The sequence below is a fragment of the Zonotrichia albicollis genome, chromosome 5 (genome assembly GCF_047830755.1).
Source record: "Zonotrichia albicollis isolate bZonAlb1 chromosome 5, bZonAlb1.hap1, whole genome shotgun sequence".
NCBI classification, from domain to species: domain Eukaryota; kingdom Metazoa; phylum Chordata; class Aves; order Passeriformes; family Passerellidae; genus Zonotrichia; species Zonotrichia albicollis.
Window position 1 is genome coordinate 42004317 of NC_133823.1, and position 27205 is coordinate 42031521.

Genomic DNA, 27205 nt, shown 5'->3' on the forward strand with positions numbered 1-27205 from the left:
AGCATGGCTCATACACAGCAACTGAAAGCCACAGCCTCAGGCTGTATTGAAAGTAACATTTAGATTAGAGTGGAATGGTATTGCAGAAGCCTCAAATGCATGGTTCTTTAGCCACACTTTGATTTTCAAAGGCCTATGGGGAGTGCAAGTGGTACAGACCCAGGAAGGATAAAGTATAAGGATCTCAAGCTATGAGGAAGACAAGAATGATCACTTGAGGATGTTGCTCCAGTAGATAAATCTATAATACATTACCATGTGGCAATTAACAGCTGGGAAGCTACATCAAAAAATACTCAGCACCATCAAGGTTTTCTACCGAACAATCCCAAATCCACCTGCTCATGCAGCATAGACTGGAAAAGCTTGGCATTTCACTCCTATTGCCTTGAATTCAAAGCTACTTGCTCAATAATAGGGCAGACATCTTAATTATATAGCTCTTTAAAACTGCTGTGACAAAAGGGGTTTGGGTTTTTGGGGAAGGGGGAAATCTGTGCAGCTCCATTAAAGGTCATGAAATCACACCAGCTGAAGATGTGCCCTGCACTGCAAGCACTGACTATGAATCAAGCCCAGGCACAGAGTAATTCTGTGCTAATGAGGAAATCAGCCTCTTCTAGCCCTGCCTCGGCTGGAAGCTCCACCACTGATCTTCTGAAGCCAAAGGTGCTTTTCATCCCCAGCACTATAAACTGCTACAACTGACTACAGATGGATAGTGATGGTATGTCTTGGAGGGAACAGGAAAGTTGTGTAAACCATCTATTATCACCTAGGTATCAAAAGGTTCATTTAAACTTCACAAGACAAGAATTTGTAATTTATGTGCAAACTGGGCTTATCCTTTTCCTGTCTACATTATTTAACACATGTTAATATATATCCTCATGTCTGTGAACAAGAAAAGTAAATACAACAGCTGACCAGATATGCACAGCATTTTTATTAATTTAATCTTAGCTTCCCAAGCTTATCAAAAAGATGTATGTATTTCAAGGATTTGATTTTTTAGAACTTTACATAATACTCATACTCTCACAACTCTGACTTTTATATACACATAGCCAATGAAAAACTATGGCAAAGGAAATTAAGATAAAGTATTTGTGAGAGCTAACACATAAAACTTCACCTGCACCTGAGAAACAAATTAAATTATTTTTAAAACAAAATTAAAAAATACTGTTCTCAATCTGTGCTCATTTGCTCCCAAATACAAACATCAAATGACAGAATATGCAGAGCTTGTTTGGTACACAGTTTTTTGCCCATTCATAACTCTACTCCCAGCTAAGGAGCACTGGGACCATGCTTGCTCCCAGTTCTGCAGCATGCACTCTACCAGTGTACAGTCAAGTACAATTTTAGACAAAGTGTCTATGTCTCATTTATACGGCTTCAAGAATAGGGAGCAATGTGACAAACCTCTGGCATCTGAAGAACAAAGACTAGACTTTCTACTGAGAGGATATTTCTCATAAAAGATCCTTGTTTTATAAAAAGGTTTATTTCTCAATAGAAAAGTATATTTTAAAACACAATTATTTGCTAACAGCAATATAAAACTCTACAGTTTTAACTTCATAAAAGTTTAACAAAACATAAATATTGTCTACCACTTACATTCCTATATACAGATCTTGCATTAGCTAGTTAAATAGTTAAGAGATAATAACTCAAAAATGAATGGCACAAAACTACAAGATTTAAATTCCATGTCACACTGCACAACCACAGTAACACAAGGAAGAGCTTAAAATCCTCTGGATTCTGCTTTGTTCTCATTATAGCTATGTTCCTCTTCTCTCTGCAATAATGCACCAGTTTCCATGGTCATAGCAGGAAGAAAGTATCTGAAGCTCAGGCACATTCTCTTCTACCAGAGAACTCAGCTCTCCTTCCCGAAAAACATGGTAATAGCGCATGAAGGCCTTTGTATCCAGCATGGCATCAGTCTGGTCCCCAACAGACACTGCTGAATCCAAAGCTGAGTCAGTGGAGTCAGTTGTTGAAGTTCTTTTGAAAAACTTGCTGGCATCAGACTTACCAGCACCATCTTTATTACAATCACAGATGCAGTCTTTGTCTTCCACTGGGCCATTTATAAATGAAGCTTTGTCCCCCTTGCTCTGAGCTACACTCTGGTGTCCTCCATTTAAACTTAAATCCTTCAGGGCATGTGTTGCTGGTGACCACTGTGGCTTTTTGAGAGACAGGCTTTCCACAAACACATCATCATCATCATCTAAGCTCTGTTCATTTAACAGAGCCCCATGGTGGCCTAAATCCAAACTGCAGTGCCGTGAATGCTGAATGGGTACCGGACTGTTGGCCCACACTGCTTCATGTTTCAGGTGCTTCATTTTGTCATTTTGCTTTCTCAGGGCTGATTCATCAAGGGATCTGGAGAAAAACCATGAGCGGAAAGATCTTCCTAGAGCACTGTAAAATCTGTTTTCTTCCTCAGAAATTTTCATGCAGCAGGCTCTGGGTAAACAATGGTCCATATTGCGGGGATGTTTTGAATCAGTTTCTGGCTGCAGATTGCTTTGGTAGCTGCACTCAGAGATGACAAGCTGTGCAGGGTGTATATCTTGGCCTTTTGCACTATGGACAAAGTCACCCTTATCTCCAGATTGATTTGATTCTGAAAAATGGCGAGAGCACAAGGCGTTGTTCCATGGGACAAATACATCTTGTTTCTCAAAGCGACGATTCTTTTGTTCCATAGCCCAAACATAAATCATTATTTGGCCTCCAAGTGTCAATATCCTTGCCATTTCCTTTATTGCTTTGATTCTCCTTTGTTTAGTTGAGAAATGATGTATCACTGTGGAAAAAGAAAGGTATTATGTACTGAATATCAGTAATGACTAAGCATTTCCATCTTCAACCTTTTCTACATGTTCAGTCATCTCAGTTGCCTCATTCCAAATTATCACTTGCTGCAAGTCAGCAACAGTGCTGAATTTATAGGTACCACAAAGGAGGTTCACCTCAGAATGCTCTCTTTGATGATTATGCTCAATAGATGAAAATAAGAAAATCTGGAAGAAGGAAATCAGTCTCCTCCCAAAACAGGGATTCAAGAAAAGTCAGGCATAGAAGTGGAAGGTTTCTGTTTCTCTGCATAACCCATAACACATTATAATATGGCAAGCTTTCCCTTAAATGCCTAGCCTTTAGGTGAGTTAGATAGTATCAAGCTGACTTTAGTTTTTGGTACAATTTTCAAACTTATCTTACTGAAAATAGAAAATCTTTTCACCATGTAACAAATACAGAAAATAAGAAAATCTGGAAGAAGGAAATCAGTCTCCTCCCAAAACAGGGATTCAAGAAAAGTCAGGCATAGAAGTGGAAGGTTTCTGTTTCTCTGCATAACCCATAACACATTATAATATGGCAATCTTTCCCTTAAATGCCTAGCCTTTAGGTGAGTTAGATAGTATCAAGCTGACTTTAGTTTTTGGTACAATTTTCAAACTTATCTTACTGAAAATAGAAAATCTTTTCACCATGTAACAAATACAGCAAAATGTAATATCAGTACAAAGACACTTTGAACTTGTATATCAGCATACTTGCAAAACATCTAGTGAGAAAATTTAGACCAATATTCACCATTGCTTTAATTTGTGTCAAATTAAATTTAATTTTTGTAAAAAATAATGTCTACATTGCATGTCTCAGCATTTTATAATTTTTTTACATTATGTTATGCTAGAAAAAATAAAGTCAAATTTAAAATAAAAATTTTGATCACAATATTTTGTTTTTCTTTCCAGGACAATTTCCAAATTTTCAAATTTCACTCCAATGTGAAATGACACTACATTTCAATATTTCTACATTATTTCTATCTTCCTATCTACCTAGAGTATGAATGAGCCAATTTAAACAGTCAGAGAATAGCTAAGAGAACTATTTTCTCTCTAAACTCTCAGAGGCATTAATTTGTACTGAGCTTGGACACATTGGTCATGTTGCTCTATGTATCATCAGTACTAGATTTGATTCAGTGATGTAAAGGGGCCTAATTCCAAGGTTTGTTTCAAGCTAGCCACTTCTACATGAAAAACATTCAATTTACTCATGGAACAGCAGGTAACAGAGTATGTTCTTATCTGAAGACATTTCTCTATAAATTCAGAAAAATTTGATTATATTTTGCTGCTAGACAGTAGCCAATTGTAGGTGTAGAAACAGTGTTAGTTCAACACTGCAGTTATGAAAAGTGCATCCAACTAGCCCATCCAATCATTCAAAACAATGATTAAATTACCAAGGGGAGAAAAATGTAGCTTTATTATCACAAGCCAAGAAAAGCGTTCTTGGCAGTTCATATTGACAAGGCTCTCACAAACTTCTGAGAATACAAAATAGACAACTCTGAGAAGAGTTTCCTATCTATGCAGTCAGCGTTTGTTTCCAGCATTTGTTTTGTACTCCTGACTCCAAGGCATCTTTTTTCAAAATTGAAAAAAAAATTCTAGAAAATCTTTTTTTTTGACACAGGATAGGGAGAATGGAACTGATATTTTCTTATACTGGAGTTAGGCCATCTATCACCACAGAACCGCCTGCAAAATTTTATCAAAACTGACAGAGATAGCATACACATACAAGTTTAATTTACCAGAAAAAAATAACAATCAACCAACAGAATCTGTGCAAATTCTTTAATGGGTTAAATATTCCTTCTGGTTAGAATCACTCTGGTGGTTCTGCAGAAAAATCAATCCTATAAACATGATTATACCAACAAATCCAAGAAGAGTACTTGACTAAGTACATAAATACTTGTTTTTCTCTGTAATAGGATGAAAACCACTTTATTTAGAATTAGATGGACACAGGCATACCATGTTTCTATTCAAGAGAGATTAAAATCCATTATTGTTAAATATACTGAAATAGCATGTGAACTTTTAAACTTGTCAGGCTTATAATTGATATAAACACTAGATAGGTATGCTATCCTTCTGAGTCTGCTGATCTGATAAGCACTGAATGGTGCTACAAGACCCAAAATGTGAGTAGGGCTCACTGGCTAACTAGCCAACATGAAAGCAAAGTAATATGGTTACTCCTTGTGTAATAGTCACCCTTTCCTTCCACTTGTTTATGTGAAAGATACATTTTAAAATAAATTTCTATCACATTTCAAGTAGTTTGTTGATTGCTATCAATAATAATTATCATGCTTTCCACTTTGCTGATGAATTAAAAAACCCTGAAAGCAGCTCAATCAAGACTAGAGCTAAAAACCTAAACTGTAAGTGGGTATTCTTATTTTATCTATGCTTTGCAAATTATACTTCTCAAATTATGAGTAGCATTTTCAAAAAGAGAGATCAGAAGAGTTAAGATGCAGAGATGTTCTGGTCATTTTATTCAAGAAGTGCTTGTATGAATCTGAGTGCTTATGACTAAGAGAAATCTGAATTCATAATACATAATACTTAATATGAATACAAAGCTCTGCTATAAAGTTTTCATTTCCATGCATTTGCTGTTCAAAACAGATGTTATGGAGAAACCAAGAGTTTGTCTTGAGCATCTAATCTGTTTAAGCTTTGAGCAGCCATGTTTAGATTAGTTTTCACTTGTTTGCAATGCATGCTGGAAGGAAACCTTTTCTCTACCACATATAAACAAACAAGGGATATGCATATTTCCTTGGCCAACAGTGCCTCTTGAGTAATGGGAGTTTTGTTTTTTCATGTTGACTAAATTAAGTTATATATCCTGTAATTCTAAGGAACTGTTTCAAAACAATTAACTGAAATGAAGCCACATGGAAAGAAAAGAATGCTCAGAAATTCTCATTTGTTGGGGCCAGAATGTAGGTATGTTGCCTTACCTCCAATTGAAATGACTGCATTGAAGCACTGATCCCTAAAGGGAAGGTTAAGGTTGTCACACACCAGAACTTCATCACCTTTCTTCCTTGCAATTTCTACCAGCCCCTCACAGTAATCACAGCCCAGATTATACACTTGACTGTTGACACTGAGATACTTTCCAGTTCCACAACCTAAAGAAAAGGATACTAGGTTAGAATATATATTCCAAACATTTGTTCTCCCTCCCAAATCAGTCAAAATAATATGCAGGCTTTTCCTAATCCTAAATTTTCCTGGAAAACAAAAAGAGGGTTTGTGCTGACTAGCCTAACTGCTGCAGGACTCATGTGGACTGTTGAAATTGTATGTTCACACTATTAGGACTGTAACAGCACCATCATCACTGACAAAAATACTCATTACACAGCCCTGTATAATAGCAGGTTTTCTGTATTTCTGTGGGGAACAAGGACAAGTGCAGGTGGGAGGAGGAAAGAATGGTCCTCTGTATTGTACATCTTTGAGAATAAAAACCCAACCACGCTGCTTCATACTGAGCGTTTATACAGCCTGGTGTCCTGTTACCAACAATGAGCATAAATGGGCACCCAGGAGAGGGTAAGAAAAGGATAAGCACTAAGGCGCTGTCCCCAGTGCCATTACAGCTTCCAACATATTTCTGTTCAGGGGATTTCCTGAAGCCAGTGTGTTATGTCTTTTCAGTGGTCTGCAACAGATCTCTTTCCTTTGCTTAAACCCATGCAGTACTTCTCCAGTGCATCCCATTTCTCTCCAAGAAGTCCTGAACCATAAATGCCACTGACACAAGTCAGAGTGGAAAATTTTTACTTTAGATACAGACTTGAAAATAACCATAAATCATAGAAGTTATTTCCATATTGCAGGCACATCCTCTTTTTGACTTTGTGCCAATGCATTATAACCCATGTAAATGCAATTAACTGTTCCAGAATGTCTTCTACCTAAAAGTCTGTCTTCTCAAGGATTGTGCTGTAGTGAATTGAAATCTTTCAGAGGATCCCTCAATGCCTTATGCATAACAAGCACTTTTCAAAATTATACTGGGAGCCTTTCACTGCAGCTCTGGGTCACTAGTGAGCAATAATTTCTGAATGTTGACAGCCAAGCAAAGGGGGAGCAGCTTGGCAAAGAGAATCAGCTCAGTACTGGTAATTCAATTTAAAGGCCTGGAGTTATCTTTAGAAACATCACTGCTTCTTGCAGCACTGCTGCTCTTGGTGATGTTAATGTGCACCATTATCTAGAGAGACAGCACAGGAACTATTGCAGAACTGAACAGCACTTCAGTGGTGAAAAAGAGCATATTTCTCAGCTAAAAGCAAGCACTATTCTTTGAGATAACACTTGAGAAAAATGGAAAATACTAATATTGCTAATGCAGTCCAGGGAATGTATGCAATAATACATGAAGCTCTACGTGTTAGAAAACTACAAATTTTAAAGATTTTTATAAATTATTATTCATTATTGTGTTTGCTGAAGAACATTTATTCAACCATCATTAATTTGGAAGATTCAGTTGCTTATCACATGGTTTTTATGAAGTGATTTGTAATTGCTGTGAGTCTTTGGAAGTATAAGGTCCTCTTTGGAAGGAAGGTAATAGTGTCAACAATCCCATTATTCTAAATATCTACATTTGCCAGAGATTTACTTTTAAATGAGTATTCAGGCAGGTGAATTCCTTGAAGCTAACAATGGCCAAGCTGTTTTCATGTGTTTTGATCAATTAAAAATAGTAAGGCAAATAGACAAAATTATATTTTAGTAAAAGGCAGTATTAAACTGAAAATTACCAGTTAAAGATCTCATTTTGAAAATTTTAGTGCCACTTTAGCACAACTCCTACTTAAACCTCTTTTATGAGGTTTAATAAGATCTACAGGAATCTGAGTATTGTGTTTACTTTTGGCCTCATAAAAGAGGTTTAATAATATACACAAGATCCCTTGTGTGCCTTAATGGGAGTGTTCTTACTGGCAACTGTAAGGACTGAATTTGATGAAGTCTCATCTTCTCTCCAGATAACACTGCAACAGGGTGACCTTAAGCTTTCAGCAATCCCTGCTATTAGAGCCTCAAAAAACTTTAGCTAAGATGCAAATGACTTCTACTGAGGTGGCAATGATTTTGGCTGACAAGATTCAATCTAGCTCTCAGTTGAGTGAGTGTAGGCCATTGGATATTTCCTGAGATTAATGACAATGGTGCAGACATATAAAAATAGCTACATGCTCAAAATAACATTTATCAAGTATTTTTGGTGTAATGCTCAACAGCAGCAGGAGAACTCCATATTATCTCCTGATTACGGCCTACAGCATATTCCAACAATGTTTTTCTCTTATAGGGTAAAGCAGATGCATAATTTATTGTGCACATTTGTTAAAACTTGCTGTGTAAAAGTATTTTATTAGTTTAAACAGTGTGGAAAACACAATGGTACAAAGTGCATTTGTTTTGCAACGTGCTGCGTGGGACTGAAGCCATAATGAAGCAAAGGAAACATGCCAGCATCTGGAAGCCCCCCGGAAAGTCTGCAGGAACAACAGAAAATCCAGGTATAAATATAGGGAATGTAGGGAAGACAATGCCATAACAGGAAAACACCTAAATATGGTGTCTACATTTAGGATCACAGGAAGATTCTCAGATTTTTTTTTAATATATTTTTAACAGCAGTCATATAAGAAGATTTCTCTTAATAAAAAGCCTTGCTAAGAAGAGTTTTAGAACAAATGAAAACAAATAAATTGCAGACTAGTATTACATAAACCAAGTGATCTAAAGAAACTGAAATATTAAATAATTGGGCTATTAACATAATTTTTTCAAAAGGACTCCAGGGAAATGAAAGGCCATTAAGCTGGTGGGGAAATTGATAGATAAAGATTTAGCTCAACAAAAATAAGGGAAAACATTTATTTACTGTCTACATGATCCACTGCCAAAGAATTAAAAGAAGCAGTATATGGCATCTAGAATTGGGACTTAAAAACAATTTCAAAACAGATTTAAACAACTTAAAAAAACCAGTTGATCTGAAGGCTACATATGATTAACAAAGCTTATAAACAATCCTTTATGCCACCTCAAAGAATGGCTTACCTATATCAACAACAAGACTGCCAGGCTTCTGTTCCAGCAGGAAGTTCCGAACACGAGGCCATGCTTTGGTCTGCAGATCACTGAAGTAGGCAGCTGTATTTTCATACACACTGTGCACATGCTGCTTTTCTAGCTGGGTAGCCTCATGTTCCATCCTGAAAACATAATAAAGGTTCACAAACTGTTGCAGTATAGACTTTATATTTTATAGACTTTATATAGGCATGCATAATTCAGGACCTTGTACGCCTATATTCATAAACTACATTCATCTACCAGTTGTATTTATAAAATAGTCTTTACTCAAAGGATCTGATTTTATTTCATGAAAGTTGAGAAAAAATGTGAATGTATCATCTCCCCTGTGAAGCATTATGTAACTGCACATGTCTATGCAATAATAGGCACATTGCAAAATTCCCCAATACAGTAAAAACTTATCTGGTGCAAAAGAGAGCCTGTATTCAGTGAAAGTGCAGAATGGATAGAGAATCATAGAATCATTTAGCTTGGAAAGACCTTTACAATCATCAGTCCAACCAGTTGTGAACAGGATTTTAAGAACCAACCTTCCTGTTGTTGCTAATGTGAACAGGCAAACTACTAATGTGTTACTTGACATACAGCCTGGTCCCTAAAACCTAAGCCCCTAAATCATGCATAAGTGATTTGTGGTTTATCATCCCTCTAGAAGTGATCAGCTTGCTAAAATTTTTCAGCAACAAAACCTTGATTTCCCTACTTCCACTCCTATCTTCATGTCTTAGCACAGTATTTTAGTTTACTGATCCAAGAAATGGTATCTTCTTAAACTTTAAGTATTACCCCTGAGCTCATGTAGATACCAAGTGGATGCAGACACTGAATCTCTTCATACAGAATCTTACATCTTCCTTAATGTATCCTCTCCTCCAAGGACCAATCAGGTGAGGTTTGAGTATCCGATGAAGGCTGATGAAGTTACATTCCAAAGTGTTAAGGCATTCTTCAAACTAATTTAAACTGCCTGTTTATATGGGAAATATTTCTTCCCATTATTAAAACAAAACTTATTCAGTTGTCAAACAATTCCACAGACATTAAAGCCAGATTCCAAACATCAAACAGACTAAGCAATGTATTATCAAGATAAAATTATAAAAGTGACTCCTTTGACTGCACTTGAAAAGGTCAGAAGCAAAGACTTCAATTTACTTTCCTTGATTTTCAAATATTATACATTTAGGAACCATAATAAAAATTTCTTATTCCTGTCACTTTTAGTTTGAAATACATTAGTATGAGAGAAAAGATAAGAATATATGAGAAATTATTGTATCTATGAGAAAAAAACCTCTTATTTTTTTTTAAATATATGTGTAATAAATAATGTGAGCTGGCACTGCAACTGTTCTACAGACACAACCTGTCCTACAAATACAATCTTTTTAATTTAAAAATGGGAGTTAATCCCAGTGACCGAAAAAGAAACAACATACTACAAGTGTGTGTGAATGTTTACAGAATAGTATGTAAGGCTTGATCCATTTCACTAGTACTGTGTAAGAGGTGGGGACAAATTGTTAACACTTTGCACAGTCTATTCTGACTGTAGTATCTATTAGTACCTCTCTTCAAAAGATTTATGTTCAATATTTTCACAATCCTTATCTTTTTTCTACAATCCACAATTTTCTTTTATCCTGCATTAGCTCACCTTTTACTATATGTACATATACATAAAAAGTTAAATTCAGAAACAGTATAGTACATTGCTACTAGGCACATTTTCAGTTTCATTAAAGAGTGAAAAGTTGTAACAGACTGAACAAAAGAAGCAACATAGAAAGTATGAAATAATTGAAATTATATTACATGTGCCAGAAGTTACTCAATCAAACTTTTCTAAGAATCAGTTTCAAGTTATGTTGTCACATGGAATGGGTTAGTTGCAGTAATTTTAAGTAAGTATTCCTCAGAGTCAAAAGTCCAATCCTTTGTTTTCATTTGATCCTTAAATAAAATAAATCAGGTGTTTCATGTCTCCAGCTGTCTTTTTTCTCTGTCTCAAAACATACTCTGTTTCGTTGTTCAAGTGCCTAGGAGTCCTCTATTTATAAGTAGTAATTCCAAAGACTAACAATCATTTCTTTTATTTTGTTGCCAGACCAGCTCCTTGGTCTAATTTATATTTCATGTTCAGTTACTATGTGGTTCAGTGTATCCAAGTGCTTTCTTTTATCTTTCCACTTGAAGCTCTTCGTTCAACCTCTGCAGTTCTTGAAAAGAACTGAAAAGGCAGAATGTTTCCAACCATTCATACTGAATTCCAAACGCTGTCTTTTTTTCTCTATTTTCCTAAAATGTCTACATTGAATTCCAGTGAAGACTGAGATAGAGCTTTGTTTCCTATTGAATCCAAGACCATTAAGTTCTTAGTTCTTCCTTTAACTTTCTTGTTCACTGGAACTGGTACTGAGTCTTCAGCTACACAGGACATGCTGGAGACTTCCATGTCTTACAATATACCACTAGAAATTATTATTTTTAGATATTCTTAATAAACATTGCCAAGAAAATAATTTGGTTATAATAGAATAATGGTAGTATACTAAAAGACAAATTATTTCATCCACTATTTTGTAACAATTTCCACTCCTGCTGATTGTTTATATTTGGCAAACAATTCAGGCACATGATGAAATCAAACTTGCCAATTTGACTTTCCAGTCAAGATCCATAATACTATCAGGTTTTACTTTGCAGCACGGCAGGAAATGTCCCAGCAATTACCCTCTTCATTTCAATGTTTACAAAACACAAGGAACCTGAGGAGTCTGCCCAGACCTGCTGCTGTACCATTTTCACACAAGTAAACTGTCACCACAAAAACCACAAACTTAGACCCATGTGACTTTACCAGCCAAACTCAATGCCCCTATTTCTCTTTCTAAACAAAAACAACCGTAACAACTTCTTTGCTTTGAAAGTCAGTGCCTCTGTTGGACATGAATTGTAGAAAACATTAATTTCATCCAACTTCTGGATTTAACTTCCTGGATAATTGGAAAGTCTGTTTTGCAAAGTAGGTAATGAAAATCTGCCCAGAAATCCCACTGCTTCAGCATCTGCTCCAGTTCTCATTTAAGCTTCTCAGAAGCTGTCTGACAAGACCAGTGAGGAGAAGCAGAAGGTGGTAATTATGAACACTTTTCCCTTGCTCAATTCTTCTTCTCTTGTACTTATGCCCCTGCTAAAGGGCTCATGCAGAGGCTTGGAGCAGAGATGGGAGTGTGCAGTAAATTGGCACTGAGCTGTTCAGTCGCTCTGAGCTGTTCAGTCACTCTGCAGCAAGTCCTGCCAAAGTCCCCAAGACGCGAATGCAGCTCAACAAACACCCACCGACTGCAAACAAGCAGCTTGGATAAAAACTGAAGAGCAGGAATCTCTTCTCCTTCAGTGCTTCCTGGGCATCCTCCTGGTGATTTGTTCATGAGACTACAACAGGCCCTTGTTGCAGCTGGTCTATTAAATGAGGAAACTGGATGGAAACTTTATTTTAATTCTGCTGAATTTGCAGGGAAATGGATCACCAGTCCATCACAGATAACTGTGGTAGATTAACAAATTGTTTGGAAGTAAATAGGTTATAGTCCATTGACTTTTTCCTACACTGCTCTTTTTCCTCTTTATTAAAGAAAAACCCAAAACCAATCAAACAAACAAAAAAAACCCTAAAATATTACACCTTCCAAGAAGGTAAAAGGAATTGTACAAACACGATCTATATTTTCATAGCTATATATCTCACTAAGAGTTCTCTGGCTCTAAGGTAATCTAATTTCTTCCCATTCCATTAACATTCTGCAACCTTTTAGATAATTAATTTTTCAAGGATACTGCTTTAATAAAACTCATGGTCCTTGGATATTTTTTATTGCTGCTGAAGTAGGAAATACGTTTCAGCAAGTGACCTTGAAATGAAAACAACCAAAATTAATAACCCCCATTTCCAACACTTTTTAAAAATAATGTGTGGGTTTTTGTGTTTTTTGGGGGAGAGCGAGTGTGTTTGAATTTTTGTTGTTGGTTTTGAAAGCATTTAATTTACAGTGTTGACTAATGGTATTAAATACTTCATCCTCAATTGGACAAAATATTTGCTGGCTCCCAGATTCACTGGGGTGTCCTGAAACTGAAGGACAGGAGATAGTGTTCAGTCCAAAAACACTGCCTCTACCACAGTCTACCAAAAGCTCTTCACAATTACCTGCAGTTCTGAATCACTTGCAGACCTCCTCACCTACCTCAAGTTATCTCCTCCCAGTCACCTACAATTCTCATCTTCCATGTTCTTTTCATTTATTACAACTTCCCCCATCTCCTTTAGCATGTGCTATGTCAGCAGGACTATTTAACCTGATACAACACAGTAATACTGTGAAGTCCTGACCGGGCTCTTGTGCAGCTCCTCCTTTCCTTTGTCTCCAGGCCAAGCACAGTACCCAGTAAACATCACAAAGCTTTTGTCAATGGCCTCCTGGAACCACGCTGTCATTTTCCTGCATTGCTCTGATTTGTCTTGAAATCAATTGCTTGATTAATTTGCACCATAGGCCTTCCTTGTCTTCTGTCTTGCAACTGCCCATTTTCTGTAACCCTTTGATGAGCAGCGTGGATTCACTCCATTCAGGGCAAGATTTCAGCCTATTAATGAGGGCCCCTCTTAGACATACTCATTTTCATGTGCTGATGGGAATTCTCAATATCATTTTGGGTAAGAAGAACTGCTTCAAAGATCTAGGAAATTCAGCACAGTTGTGTCTCTCTTTGTGGCCACAGCAACATAAATCTTGATTACATATGCAATAACCTAATTAATTGCTTAAATGGAACAGGATAAACCACAAGGGCTAGGTCTACATCCTCAGTACCCTGCTCTCCAGCAATAACACAAGCACTTGTAGCTTTTAATAACATCTAAGTAAAAGGTGGGGCAGTTCAATTTGTATTTCTTCCTTCAGCCCTAGAATAGGGAGAATCACCTATTCAGTGAGAAAAGTTTCCAGTTTACTTCCAAGACTTATCAGTCTTTTCATTCAAATACTGGTAGCTATGCAAATTGAAGTGTACAGTTCTAGTGGACTATAAACCACAGTATTTTTCCCATGCAACGACAAAAATCCAATTAATCTCCAACAGCAAAACATCATTGCAGCCCTTCTGAAAAACAAACCTAAGACTTCTTTATCAGAACTTTGCTCACCCTTGGATTGAATTATAAATTCAATAGCTGCAACTTCTGATTGATGGTGATTTCTCGTTTCAATAATGCAGACAACAAAGTGATCTATGCCAACATGCCGAGTGGCTTCCACTTTAAGCAAAGCAGCTATATTAGTAAACAAATGATAATGAAACAAACTAATGGGAATGCTGTCATGAACAGTTAAACTAGCTGCAATGAAAGTTTAGCAAGGGGATACAATAGAGGATGATTTGCTTACATAAGGCTAACAGCTCCGGTAATTAATTTCAACCATGCATGAACCATTATAATCCTATGAAAATGCAGAGCCTGAAATCAGAGCAAGGGGAGCTCCATGCAGCATTACCAAAACCTTTTTGAGCTGAAATCCTGATTCAAAACCCTTCCTCCAGGAAGTTTGGAAAATTCAGAAACAAAAAATAAAGAGCTGGGACACATTTGACAAGAACCACTGTTAGCTGAAACATTAATTGTGAAATGAGCATTTTAAAGTAATTTCTTTGGTTGAAATGAAGTCACCATCACTGTATTTTTTCTTACTAAAATACATGGAACTTTGTCCCAGCAAAACATTAAAAGGACTGAGACTGCTCTTACAAGACCTTGGACAAAATAAGCTTATAGTTCAAGCTCTAGTAACTCAAAATGACAGCCATTCACTGTCACATTCATTTTGTTAGCTTTGTTTTCCAGTTCAGACAAAAACCTAGTACTATGCACTGCACATTCTTGGATCAGTTAATCATTTAATATTCCCCCCTGCTGTTTTGCATTTAGGGTCATAGTCTATGTACATGAAACGTTGCATTGTAAACAGATTTGTTTTCACTAAGTACATAAACGGCATTCTGTAGATAGGTAACATTCTGCTGAATGAAAATGCACAAACAGGGACCCTTGGCCATTAAAAAACCCCGGGAGGAGGAGCATACTCACACAGAAGCTTCACAGTCCTTTTACGTGTCTGTTCATCTTTGCTGTCACATCAAAACTCACAAATCACCTCCCAGCACTGAGTGCCTTCCTACTGAAGTCCCACACAGTCACAAACCCGTGATGCAGCATGTGCACTGATGTGGGTCTTCAGATCCTGCTCAGAAACACTCTGCACAGGCATCAGAGGAGAAAGTGGGGACTAGGAAAAATTGGGTCTACTAAGCAGGAAGGAAAGTCTAAAAATAAGTAGTGCTGAGAAGAGCAAAGTGTTCAGGTTTTTCTTCTTCACTATTCATATTAATTGCCATCAGGTGTCAATGCATAAGTGACAAAGGGATAAGAACTTAGGGAGAGAATAGGTTGGGGCTTTTAATTTCAGGGTTTTTCTAAACAAGCCTACTAAACAGTACGTAGGGAGCTGATTGCACTGGTCTCAGGTCAGACAGTCTCAGAGCCACAAGAAATTAGATTTGAGAAACTGAGGGCAACATGTACAACCCCATTTTGAAGAGGATATTTAGAGGGTAGTTATCAAAATTCACTATCATGCTGGAAGGATACCCTGAGCAAACCTGTCCAGAAATATGCTTTGGACATTCCTCAATAATTTCTTTCTTTCTGCAGACAGACTAAATCATCAGGGTCTGTCTGCAGAAAGAAAGAACTGGATAATGGTATGAGAATTCAAATGTTTAAACAGTTCAAAACAGACAAAAGCAAAGCAGTTTTGATAAGAATAACCAACTGCACAAAGACTGAAGGAAGCAGGATGGGATGACTTGGCAGCAGCTCTGCAGAAGTGGATCTGGGCCATATAACATTTCACAGATTTAACACCATACATGCTATGTTGTTATGATGGTTTTAGCAATATACTGTTGCCAAAAAAATAAGAAAAGAAAAAAAAATGGGATCAGCGCACAGAAATAGGGCAAGTTACATAAAATTTTTCTTCTCCTACATTCAGCACTGCTGGCATATCAGGTTAAGCATTACATTCAACTTCAAGCAAGAATAAAATAAGAGAGAACAACCATGAGATACAGTATATATCTAGGAGATCAGAAATCACATAAATCCCGGGGAAAGAAATTTGTTTCCAAGTGATGGCCCAGAATGAGAGAGGATCATCTCATAACAAGAATGACTGTTGCAAAGTGAAATACCTGTTTGCCAAAACTGAAAGGTAGAAAAAAGACAGTAGCTTAAGCTACAACAAGGAAGATGTGGATAGGACACTTTAAACAAAAGAAGAACAGAAAAGCATTGGAAATTACTATGGATTCAGTAGGACGTGGAGCCTCTACCAATGGGTTTTTAAAAACCTAAGTCAGTTAAGCACCTGTCAGGAAATACTCTGTACCCTGCATCACTATCTCAAAGCCCCTGACCATGACAATCTACCCATAAGCTTTAAATGCAGCTATTTTTTCTCCTTGGTCACTACATGTCTCAAACATTTGTATACAATTATCATGTCTCCTCATTTTCCAGCAGTTAAGCAAGCATTAAATATTTAGCACTTTCCATCTCCCCTGATGAATCAGTCAAGGTGATCTTTTACAAGCACTGTTGTCATTCTAAGCATCCTCTCCATATGTCTTGATTCTTTAGGCCAAGGGATAGTCACAGGAATATTTTATTCCTGAATGTCATTCTGCAGTTCTTGAATTACAGTTTTTAAAATTTCTTCTGTTTCCTCACACTCTGGGTTTGCGTTTAGAGTACTGTTTTCAGTTGGATTAGTTTTAATTTATGTAGTATAATTCTTTTTTTTTCAGTCACAGAGGTCATCACTGTCGGTGCTTACATGGTACTTGCTGTAATACACAAAACCTCCCCATTTAAAATAATTTACAAACTGACTTAAGACATTAAACGACTTGAAAACATATCGTCTGCTGAAATCTCAGAGACAGAAAGATAAGTAGCACATTACCAAGTAGGATCTAAAATGGAGGCAGGCAATGGCTACCTTTGATCTCAAGATATAAAATGTTGTAGAATCAATTACAGTCATTACAGAACTACTAAGTGGTTTCTCTTGATACATTTTATAAACTACTCTTGATTATAATGTTTATCACAAGTGAACATATTATTTCCTATCTTAAAATATTCATATACAAATGTATTCAGTATTCAGCATATTTGCCAAATACAATTTAAAAAGAACAGATCTTGTGGTAGATAGTACTAGGCACTAAGTTATCTCAGTAGATGACCACTTGAATGAAATCAAAGCCAGTATGACTTTTTTTTATCCTACAAAACTAAAAACTGACTGATACACTTCTTTTTTCTTTTTTCTTTTTTTTTTTTTTTTTGTAAGTTTTAGTTATAGGAAGCATGTATTTATATTTATTTATCAACAAAAAAAAGGTGTCTCATATGTCTTTGAGGCTAGTGCTCCAAAGAGTCTTAAGTACTCTCTAATAGTAACTGGGTGTTTATGCAGCTGACAAAGGCTCCTGAAGATACACCAGTAATCCTATCAGGGTTCAGATTTAGACCCAGGCACAGAAAAACTGCATTATGTTGTTACTGAAAGGTTGAGGTGCAACCTCTGTGAAGTGTCTGACACTGACAGCTTCTTCCAGTGGTGACTGGAGTATGCTGAGCAGTGTGAAGGCCTAGTGGTGCTGTAGTCAACATCCCTAGAAAAGATCCCTTGTTTTCATAAATCACCAGACCTTCACTCAAAGATTATTTCATTTTAAATGCATTATGGTATGAGCGATACCTTTTTACATAACTTGTTATTTCTAAGCCCTCTATTTTAAAGACAAGAAAGGCTTTGAAAAACATAATTTTTCTTCATCAGCATGGAAGGGAAAGGCTCCCTGGCGGAGCTGAAATTTCACATATACACTGCTGAAGTTCTCTATTTGGAAAATATTTTAATCCTGTGGCCTTTTTGGGTGGAATTTATTCTTTTCTTAAAATCAGGAAATTATTGTATGATACGGGAAAAAAGTTGATACTACAAACATCAGTATTTGGAGCATCAAAAGAAACATTAGCTGAGAAGAAACTTGGGCTGTAAGTAACTAACTTCTCTGAAATTATTGCATGTTGATATGAATGTAAATCTTTCTTCAAAATTGAATGCTTTTCAACAGCAAAATACAAACCAAGTTATACAGTGCCTTCTGTCCAACTGCGTTCTGCCTAAACTTTTCTGATGGAAAAGAAATCAGCCAGGATTCTGTGTCACATGAGTTTAAGTCAGTTACATAAAGCCTGGCTATGACACAAGTATTTATCTTATTTTTCAACAGTTAGACTATTTTTCTCCCAATCATTCAGTTGATACTCCGACGTCCACCCATCAGGGTAAATAAAACATTTTTTAAGCACCAGTGTTTTTACTCTTCATTTTTATTTAAAAATTATTTCATAAGCATATAGAGGTCTGAATTAGTTTTCCAATCTCTTTAATCTTCATAAATATAAGAGACATGTGGCCCTCAAGCCATGGTTTTCTGTCAAACAGTAGTATTCTGTTGCTATTATGACCTGTGAACTGGCCCATGTAGATCCTGGTACTGCAAACAAGCGGACATCTGCTTAATATTATGCTTATGAATCACCTTATTGACCTCAGGTAGCCTATCGATAATAACTAAAAGCAGGAATTTGCAAATTATATTTTTCAAGACCAAGCCTTGCACTGTTTCTACTGTACCATATTCCGATTCATCCATCCAGAACGGACAGCAAAATATCTGCAAATCTGAGTTTGGATGCGAAATGTTTATCCCTTGATGTAGGGCTGATTTCAAACTCTGTTCGAAGACATGGTCTATAAATAGCAAATATTCCTGAAATAAATGTATTTATGTACTAGACTGAAAACAAATTACTAAAACAAAGCCAACCCTCTGGGGTCCATCAAGGGGCAGGAGAAAGTCCTGAAAGGACCAGTTCTGTTGCTCGTGGAGAGGCTGCTGAACGATTTTCTTATCTCTTTCTCAAGTTTCATGCACAGAATCATAAACTCCAGCAGCATGCTTCACCTGAGCAACTATATCAGCAAGGAATGTTATCCTGTGCACTAAGTCAACACAGCAGGGCTGCTGAATTATGCCAGAAATTCTTTGCAAAGGAAAAGGCACGAGTGAGCTGACTCCCTGAGCTCTGGCTGCTCCCACTGATGCTCAGCGGGAATGAAAATCCCTTTACAAACATTCATTAAGCAGCGAACACTCTGCAATGCTGAGAGCTCTATATGGAGGCAGTAGCTCAGTATTTAGAATCCTCCAGGAAAAGAAGAAAATAATCATGAACTGTTACGGCTTAGGATTGCTCCAGGTCATTGCTTAGGACTGTCTGCCAACACACAGCGCGTACTTAATTTTTAACTAAGCAGGCGACCACGGAGAAACTTACTATTGCCGTGGTAAATTCCCCCCATTTCGGAAAAACTCCCCTCCCCAAGTGCTACACCAAACTGAGCTCCAGCATCCACGCTGGCTCCCAGCGCTGCAACCCGCGGCTCGTTCAATCCAAATGTGACACGGGGGGAGCGGGGACACCGCACGTGTGTGTAAAAAATTACTTAAATCCCCAAACCCTTCCCTCTCGGGCTGGCTCAGCGCCAGAGGGGCGACTCCCGGCTCTGCGGACAGCGTTTTTAAGACGATCATCTCAATCTGCACAAATGTACCGCGACGCTTTTTTTTTCCCCCTCTTTGGCTGCTGGTGTGAGGTCGGGGTGGGGTTTTTGCGCTGGGTTTTCCCTTGCCCCCGGGGCGGAGCGGGCTGCCCCCCGCAGCCCCGGCTCCGCGCTGCCCGCCGTGCTCACCTGCTCCCGCGGCGCGGCTCCGGCTCCGGCTCCATCCCCGCGGCGGCGGCGGCGCTCGGCCGTGCGGGCCGGGCCGGGCCGGGCCGGGCCGGGCCGGGCCGAGCCGAGCCGCGGGGCCCCCGGCGGAGCGGCGCGGAGGGGAGCCCTCCCCGCACCTCTCCGCCGGGGCCACCCCCGCCCGGCGCGTCCGGATCCCTCGGCTCCCCGCAAGCGGGAGGAGGCGGGGTAAGACAGAAAAGGGGCCGGGTTATCAATGCCCTGTTAACTCTTCTCCTGGCGGTCTCGTCTCGTCCCTTGGGCGGTTTCTGCCAGGAAGGTGGTGCTGATGGACGTGATGATGGCGGGGGATGCACCGTCAAGGCAGTGGGGAGTGCTGGGGGGAGCAGCAGGGTCCCCGAGCTCCTCTAAGCCGAGGTTGATGGGAGCCGTGCTGGCTGCTGATGGCAAAAGCGGCCAAGGAAGATTAGCCCTTGCTCATTTAAAGGTTAAGCGCAAAGCCAACCTTTGCGACTAGGTCCTGTCTGCAAGTCTTCCCATCCCGTGGCTCTTGAGAGTGAATAATTTCTTTCCCCTACTCCCGCACTCATTCCTATTAAAGCAGTCTAAAAATGGCAGATTGTTTCTATACTTCGTATACTTACAGGTGTTTATTGCACAAGTACGAAAAACCCAGCCATTCACCAGGACCCCACTACAATTAGCACTATAAACATGAGCTAAAGAGATACTCACGTCTCAAGAACTTATAAATTATGTATAAGAGATTACAGATGAAGAAGAATGCAATGAAACAATTCCAGCCTGTATGACAGGCAGAGAACTCAGCACAACATTGCACAAAGTACTGAATGTATTGAATCATTTCCCGTTACATGTAATCTTTTGCTCAAATCAGTTTTAATGTACCTGAAGACAGGATTATGAGGAACAAGACTGCGTATTGATGGGATTTTCAGGACTGACAAAATTACTCAAGAACATGCATTCCCTTTACTTTGACAATCCTACCTGAATGAAAAGATTCAGGGGAAGAATATAAGAACAAGATGAGAATAAGCATACTGGAAACACATAAACCTAATGTTCTATTAAATGTACCAAAGTCATGGAGTAATGATGAGACGCTTGATCTCCATTAGGAAGGAATTCAACAGCCAGATAATAACTAACCTTCTTAACAGCTTCAAAGAGCTTTGACTAATATGAAAGACATGAATGCCCTCTGCAAACATTGTGTTGACTTGTCCCTGTTATGCCATACTTCATGTACATTCTGCTAATTTAATTCTGTAACGTAGAGTCAGCTAAACTGGTGCAGACAAATCCGGGTCTGCCATTCCCAGACTCTTTCAGATACCTTTTTTGGAACATGATGCCATATATGCCTCATTTTTCCTTCAGGTAAAATTACTCAAGTGTGAATACCACCTTATGTTATTTGTTGACATAAATATTTACTTATTTTAAAAGCTCTTCCATTTGAAAGAACTGCCTAAATTCAACCTTCTAAGAAAAAGATTCTGATGTAGACTCATAAAACTGTGGGGAATTCACACAGCCTTTTCCCTTACCACCTAAGCTTTCCTGGATGTTCCTAAAACTACAATTGCGTATCAGTCTTACAGAGTCTCTCCAGACTTCCTGCTTCTGATGCATTTAGAATAGATGTTAGTCATGTAGCTTAATACACTTTAGGGGAAAAAAACCTAAACCCTTGTTTTTATTAAGGTTTTATTAAGGTTAACCCACCCCCCCACATTTATTAAGGTCTCATCATGGTCTCATCATACAAATTTAGGCAGAATGAAAAAAGAATACCTTTTCCTTTGGAGTACTATGCATCTACAATTACATAGTAAACTACAGTCTGTACCAATCCCTCCTCCCTAAACAATTAAAAGACCTCATTAAAATCATTTTTTCTATATTAAAAAGGATTAGGTCATTAAATTAAGTGACCAAACATTGGGAAAGCCAGAAGGCTGTCCATGAAACCTTAATTCAGATCTCTTGTTCCTGTACATTGCAACCCTGTACTTAATTATGAGTTTGTCTGCAGAATACCAGGCTTCATTTGGAACATCTGAAATTATGTAGTGGCAAGCATGTAAGACTGGCTAATTATGTTGCCTCTTGCATTCCCATTCATTTATTCCTTTACTTTCTAGCATCTCTTTTGTGCTCATCCCTATCATCTTTCATCTGAATATTGTTCTCTCCCTGGTCTGTCTGAAACCTTTACCCTTAGATAACCTTTTGCAGTCATTCAGGTAAAGGTTTTTACTATACAGTTACAGCAAATGCTAATTATTCCTTCAAAGATTGTTTGTGATTTACTCCAAAGGTCAGGGGGAAAAAAGGAATAAAAGGAATAAAATGAATAAAAGCAAAGCAAGGGGAAAAAGAGAAGGAAACACAAGGAAATAAAAGTTTCCAGGTTGAACCAGTAGAAAAATAAGGAATCAAGGTCAGTCTTTATGATTTCATGGAGCTTCCTTATTACAAAGGCTCAGCTCTCAAATTACAAGCTTTACAAAGAGACAGTTGTACTTGAAAGCAAAAGGAAGCATTAAGTTGCCTGGTGCCTTGGAGGGGAAGGATCATGCTGTATTTGTAAATAAGGCTGCAGTGTCTCAGTAGACGTTCTGGAAAACTCATGTTTTTTTTTAAACTTGTGACAAAAACTCTACTTTATGTCTGCTTCCATTGGAAGAAGTCCTTGTCAGTCAAAGACTTTGTTTCCTCTCTATAATAAGTAGTACAAAGAATAAACACCTTTGAGAAGCTCATTTTCTATGCAGATGCTTGAGAGGTAGCCATGAGCTAATGACTTATACCCTTGGTTGGTGAATTTGGTCTTCACACAGAATTAAAATGTTACTGTCAAACTCTAATGTTGTTTTAAAAAGTTTTCCACCAGAACTAACAACAGGTGGAAGCAGTGGTGTTTGTGATAGTGCTACAGCAAACTAAAACCAGTAGCTCCACTTCATGGGACATTTTAGATCTGAAAAGGCTAAATAAATAATATTCTTTAGCACCAACTATTTGATTGTTTTTTCTGGAACATGAAAATCCAAAGAAAATTCAAGCTAGAAAAACCATGCTATTTCTCAAATGAAATAGGGTCTCTAAAGGTTTAAGTTTCCCAATGAAATTGAGTATAAGCATATTTTGTTTGCCTGATAATTTCAATTTTACAAAAGTCAAATTTTCAAAAGAAGCTGCTAAAAATGGTAGTTACTGTCCTGAGTGCTTCAGTCTTTAGGGACTTTCTGACCCTTTCCCATACATGGTCTTTTCAATCACTGGCAATAGAAACTTGATTTCTTAAATAAAATTCATATCCTCTGCTTGTAATTTGCTTCCAGGAGTTTTAAAAATAAAAAAATATCCTCAAAATTTTGATAATATTGTGTGCTGAGACATGCTGCAGGGTATAATGGATTTACTTTGCATGGGATAAGAAAGCAAAACAAATTTACTGAAAGTAAGCCAGTACTTGCATACTGAAAGTAAGCCATTACAGTCCAGTAAAATTAAACACTCATGACTTCAGGAACATAAGTGTGCAGATACTTTTTCCCATAGGCTTACTATGCAGTCAAGCTTGTATCATGGGAGATTTTTAATGTGTGACCTTCACAGCCTACCATGCAGAGCTGCTGTGGGGATTAACTGGTTAAGATTTGTAAAGTGCTTTGAAGATTATAAGGCATTAAGTTGCACAAGTGCTAAGCACTATTATTTAATACTTAAGTACAACCAAGCTTTGCAGGACAACTCATGTTCACCTCACTAGAAAGAGCCTTTGTTATTTCTTTGGGATGTCAGTATACAGTTGTTGCAAGAGGTAAAGCAAGCAGAAGTGACCACAAGAGAGGGAAATTTCTTTCTTGTTTCACTATCAGAGACTAAAGTGAGATACAATTGTAGTGGTATTGCAGAAAAATTAGTTGAAAAATAATTATTATGAAATGCAATGATAGAAATCCACATAAAAATGCAGGGCTCCTTAATGTTCCAGTACTGTCCTTTTTACTACATCCTATCTTGCCCAAGTAGATCCACAGACCATTCCCCAGCAAGTGGAACTCCAAATCCCAGACCTATAGATGGACCAAACCGATCATCTGAAAATGCTGCCAAGCAACAGTAGGGGTCGGTAAAATCTGTACATTGGTAAGTTGTACTTCATACAACTTACCATATTTTAGCTTGTTTAAGTCAAAATTTTGGAATATATATGAACACAGACTGCTGTCTTTATAAATCAGATTGGGAACACCTTGTTCTGATACAATTACTTTGTTGGGTTTCATTTTGATATAAATCTTCCTCTTTCTTGTTTTGTAATGTCAGTTTTCAGCAGCAGGAAGTCACTGGGGTTTTTGTGGTAGCAAAAGGACAAAGTATTTGCTAATAAAATGACAATGCAAAACAGGACAATATGACATAATTTTGCACTTAGGTAAGCTGGAGATAGAGGAAAAAAAGTGTTTCAGGATTGCTGACAGGCACAAACTGTAGAGGTTAAGGTGGCATATTGTTGGACCCTGGGCTGCATCCCTGCAACCTGAAGTCATGAGGACCTTATTTGGCATGCAGAGGAGGAGGGCTGGGTTTATTTACCTTACAAGGACTAATTATTATTCAATGGAAGTGTCTTTTCAGGACAAAGCACTCAGTACTTGCATTTCTTGCTAAAAATAAAGATTACTTTTCTATAGTGTTTTGACATTTTGATCTCAATTGAAGCATATAATAAAAATTTGATTCACTGGCTGTCTCCAGTATGACCTGAAATTCAGCTTTAGAATAAGTAAAGGTAAAAGAAGGAAAACACAAAGTGAATAGTGTACTTGCACAAGAGAGATCTCTGTCCATTCCTGGGTCAAGGAAGCTACAGGCTCCTAATGCTTCTACTTCTCTTCAGAAATCATAGACTTTGTTTCCTCTATTAAGTTAATAACAATCAGTGTGTCACAGAAGATCAAATTACTTGTCCAAAAACACAAATGAAGTCCATGAATAATCCAGAGTTCACCTTAGCTTTCTAGACACTCACCCTGTCCCAGACTGCTTTAGTTATTCAATTTAGAAACAGCTTAAAACAGACTAGAACAGTGTGGTGCACATTGCTCAGAGAAAGGATTTGTCTGTGGTGCCAAGTGTGACTCAGTGCACTCTCTCAATAGGGTCTTACCAGGCTTTTGACCAGCTGTCCCAGGAGATATGGGAAACTGGAGGCAGTACTCTTCCTTCAGATTCAGCTCTTTAAGCTCAAAAGTGTTCTTGCAGAGATTCAGGGCTTCTTTGTTCTCAACACATTTTAGAGCTTTTCCAAGCCTTCACCTGGGGCTCCACTGACCTCCACAGTTGCTCTCCCACCAGTGTCACAGCAAAAGTGAAAAAAGGAGCTCAGCTGTAACATTGCTTTCCTTTGTCTTTTCAGGAACCTTTTTCTTTGATTTTCTTACTGCCTTGTCTTTTGTTTAAAGAATCTTAAATCATAAAATGACAGCTACTCATTATTCATTTTACATTCATTATGGGTTATTTATGGTGTTGCTCATACCAACAATAAACTACTTGACCTGCATTAGTATTTTTTGTGCTTATTTCAGCAGAAGGGAAATTGTGTTTATGAAAAGGCAGACATTTACCAGGTGCATTAAAAATCTAGTTAGAATTTAAAAAAAGTTGGCTCTTCTGATGCCTGAGTTACTGAGCTTGAAAGATACAACTACTATTAATTTCTCATACTGTGCAGATTGTCACGCACAGTTTGGAAATGGGTGAATGTGATTCAGTTCTCATGTGATTTTGGTGTATTGAACAAGAAACACAAACACTGTAAAAACAGAACGATCAAAAATGGTTTCAAATGCTGCTAAAGCCACTCTCTATTGTACCAGACAGAAAGAAATACAGTAAGTGAGCATCCCATCAGTCCCCCCATGGAATGGGTCACACACCATGAATAGGCAGTGCCACATGGGCAGTATGGAAGGATTCCATGTTCACAGTCTCCTCATAGTGACAGCAGACCAAGATCCATCACAGCAAGACCATGTGCACCTTTCTTATCTTTTCCTTTCTTCAGCTGGAAGATGAGCTTAGAATAGGAGTTTAGGTTCTTTTGCTGAACGAGGTACCTGAGCTACTGAGAATATGTCAGCTCTCTGGCACCCTAAGCTCCAAGCAGAAATTGTTTTTCTGGGACTGTAGAGTCCTCTGACTTTTCTCCATAGTGCCTGAGGCTCCTATTCTTCCCTTCCAGACCCAATCCTATAATTCTCAGGACCAAATAGCCCAAAGTGCTCATCTTCACCCAGAGCACAGAGCTCTGGTTTCTTGTCCACCAGCCCATTTCATGGGGGGAAGAGGAGGTGGCAGGGAGATTAGCCTAATTTAATTCTTCTGATCACTAAGAAGCAGAAAACACAGGTGATGTGCTCCAGTAAGACCTTCTTGTCTAACCTGCATCAGAACTAGGAAAATTCTCACTTTAGCTGCATATGTGTAACACTGAGAATCTCTATCTTAAGTAGAGAAAAATATTCTGTCTTGGCAAGAAAAGCTGTTAACATCAAAGAGTCTGAATTTGAGTTCTCAGTGTTTCTAAACTTATTCCCATGGTACTCCTCTTGCATACTCAATCCAGTGAAATGCTGAAAATGTTTTTTCTATTCTTTTGTATTTAAAAATAGATTGATGGAAAGGAATTCTTTTGGAAGCACTTAGAGATGGCTCATAAATCTATTATATTCCAGGACCTTTGCCTTTGCCCATTTTTACGCTACAGTAACAAAGTGAAGTGTCTTATGCCTCATTGCAAACTGATTTTCTCTCTCTTCTCTTTTAGTTTAATTTAGTTTTATGAAAAGATATTTTGAAAAAAAACCCAAAAACCAAAAAAATGAAGAGAACATTACTAAAAATAAAACCAAGCAAAGAACATGTGATGAAGAGTTGCAGAGTCCTCTCAGTCCAGAAGAACAGACTTAGCAAAAAATGTGCCTTTTTCTTAACCCCATAACAATTAATTCAATAATAAGTAGGAGCTTATTAAGATCTGGGAAGAACTCCTATTATAGTTATGGGTGTCCACACAGGGGGATGAGATCTCTAGAGCAAATCTCTATCCATGTTTATCATAATCTCACCAAAAACTTCTACCTTAACCACTCCATTCCAGAATCTTTCTGT

The 27205-nt window shown here is 37.9% G+C and overlaps 1 protein-coding gene across 2 annotated transcripts in view; it reads right to left on the reverse strand.

Annotated features, from left to right (window-relative positions):
• Window positions 1–923: 923 nt before the first annotated feature.
• Window positions 924–27205, reverse strand: part of TRMT9B (tRNA methyltransferase 9B (putative)) — a 105845-nt gene continuing 79563 nt past the window's right edge. Inside the window, exons 1-4 of one of the 2 annotated variants that reach the window (XM_005483893.4) lie at window positions 19994–20276; window positions 9003–9157; window positions 5870–6043; window positions 924–2833 (exon numbers count right to left, since the gene is read on the reverse strand). In XM_005483893.4, coding sequence (XP_005483950.2) covers window positions 1794–2833; window positions 5870–6043; window positions 9003–9157; window positions 19994–20028 — 1404 coding nt within the window. In that variant the 5' untranslated portion in view covers window positions 20029–20276 and the 3' untranslated portion in view covers window positions 924–1793. Of the gene's footprint in view, window positions 2834–5869; window positions 6044–9002; window positions 9158–19993; window positions 20277–27205 lie in introns of those variants that run through there. The other variant, XM_005483894.4, reaches the window with a different exon arrangement.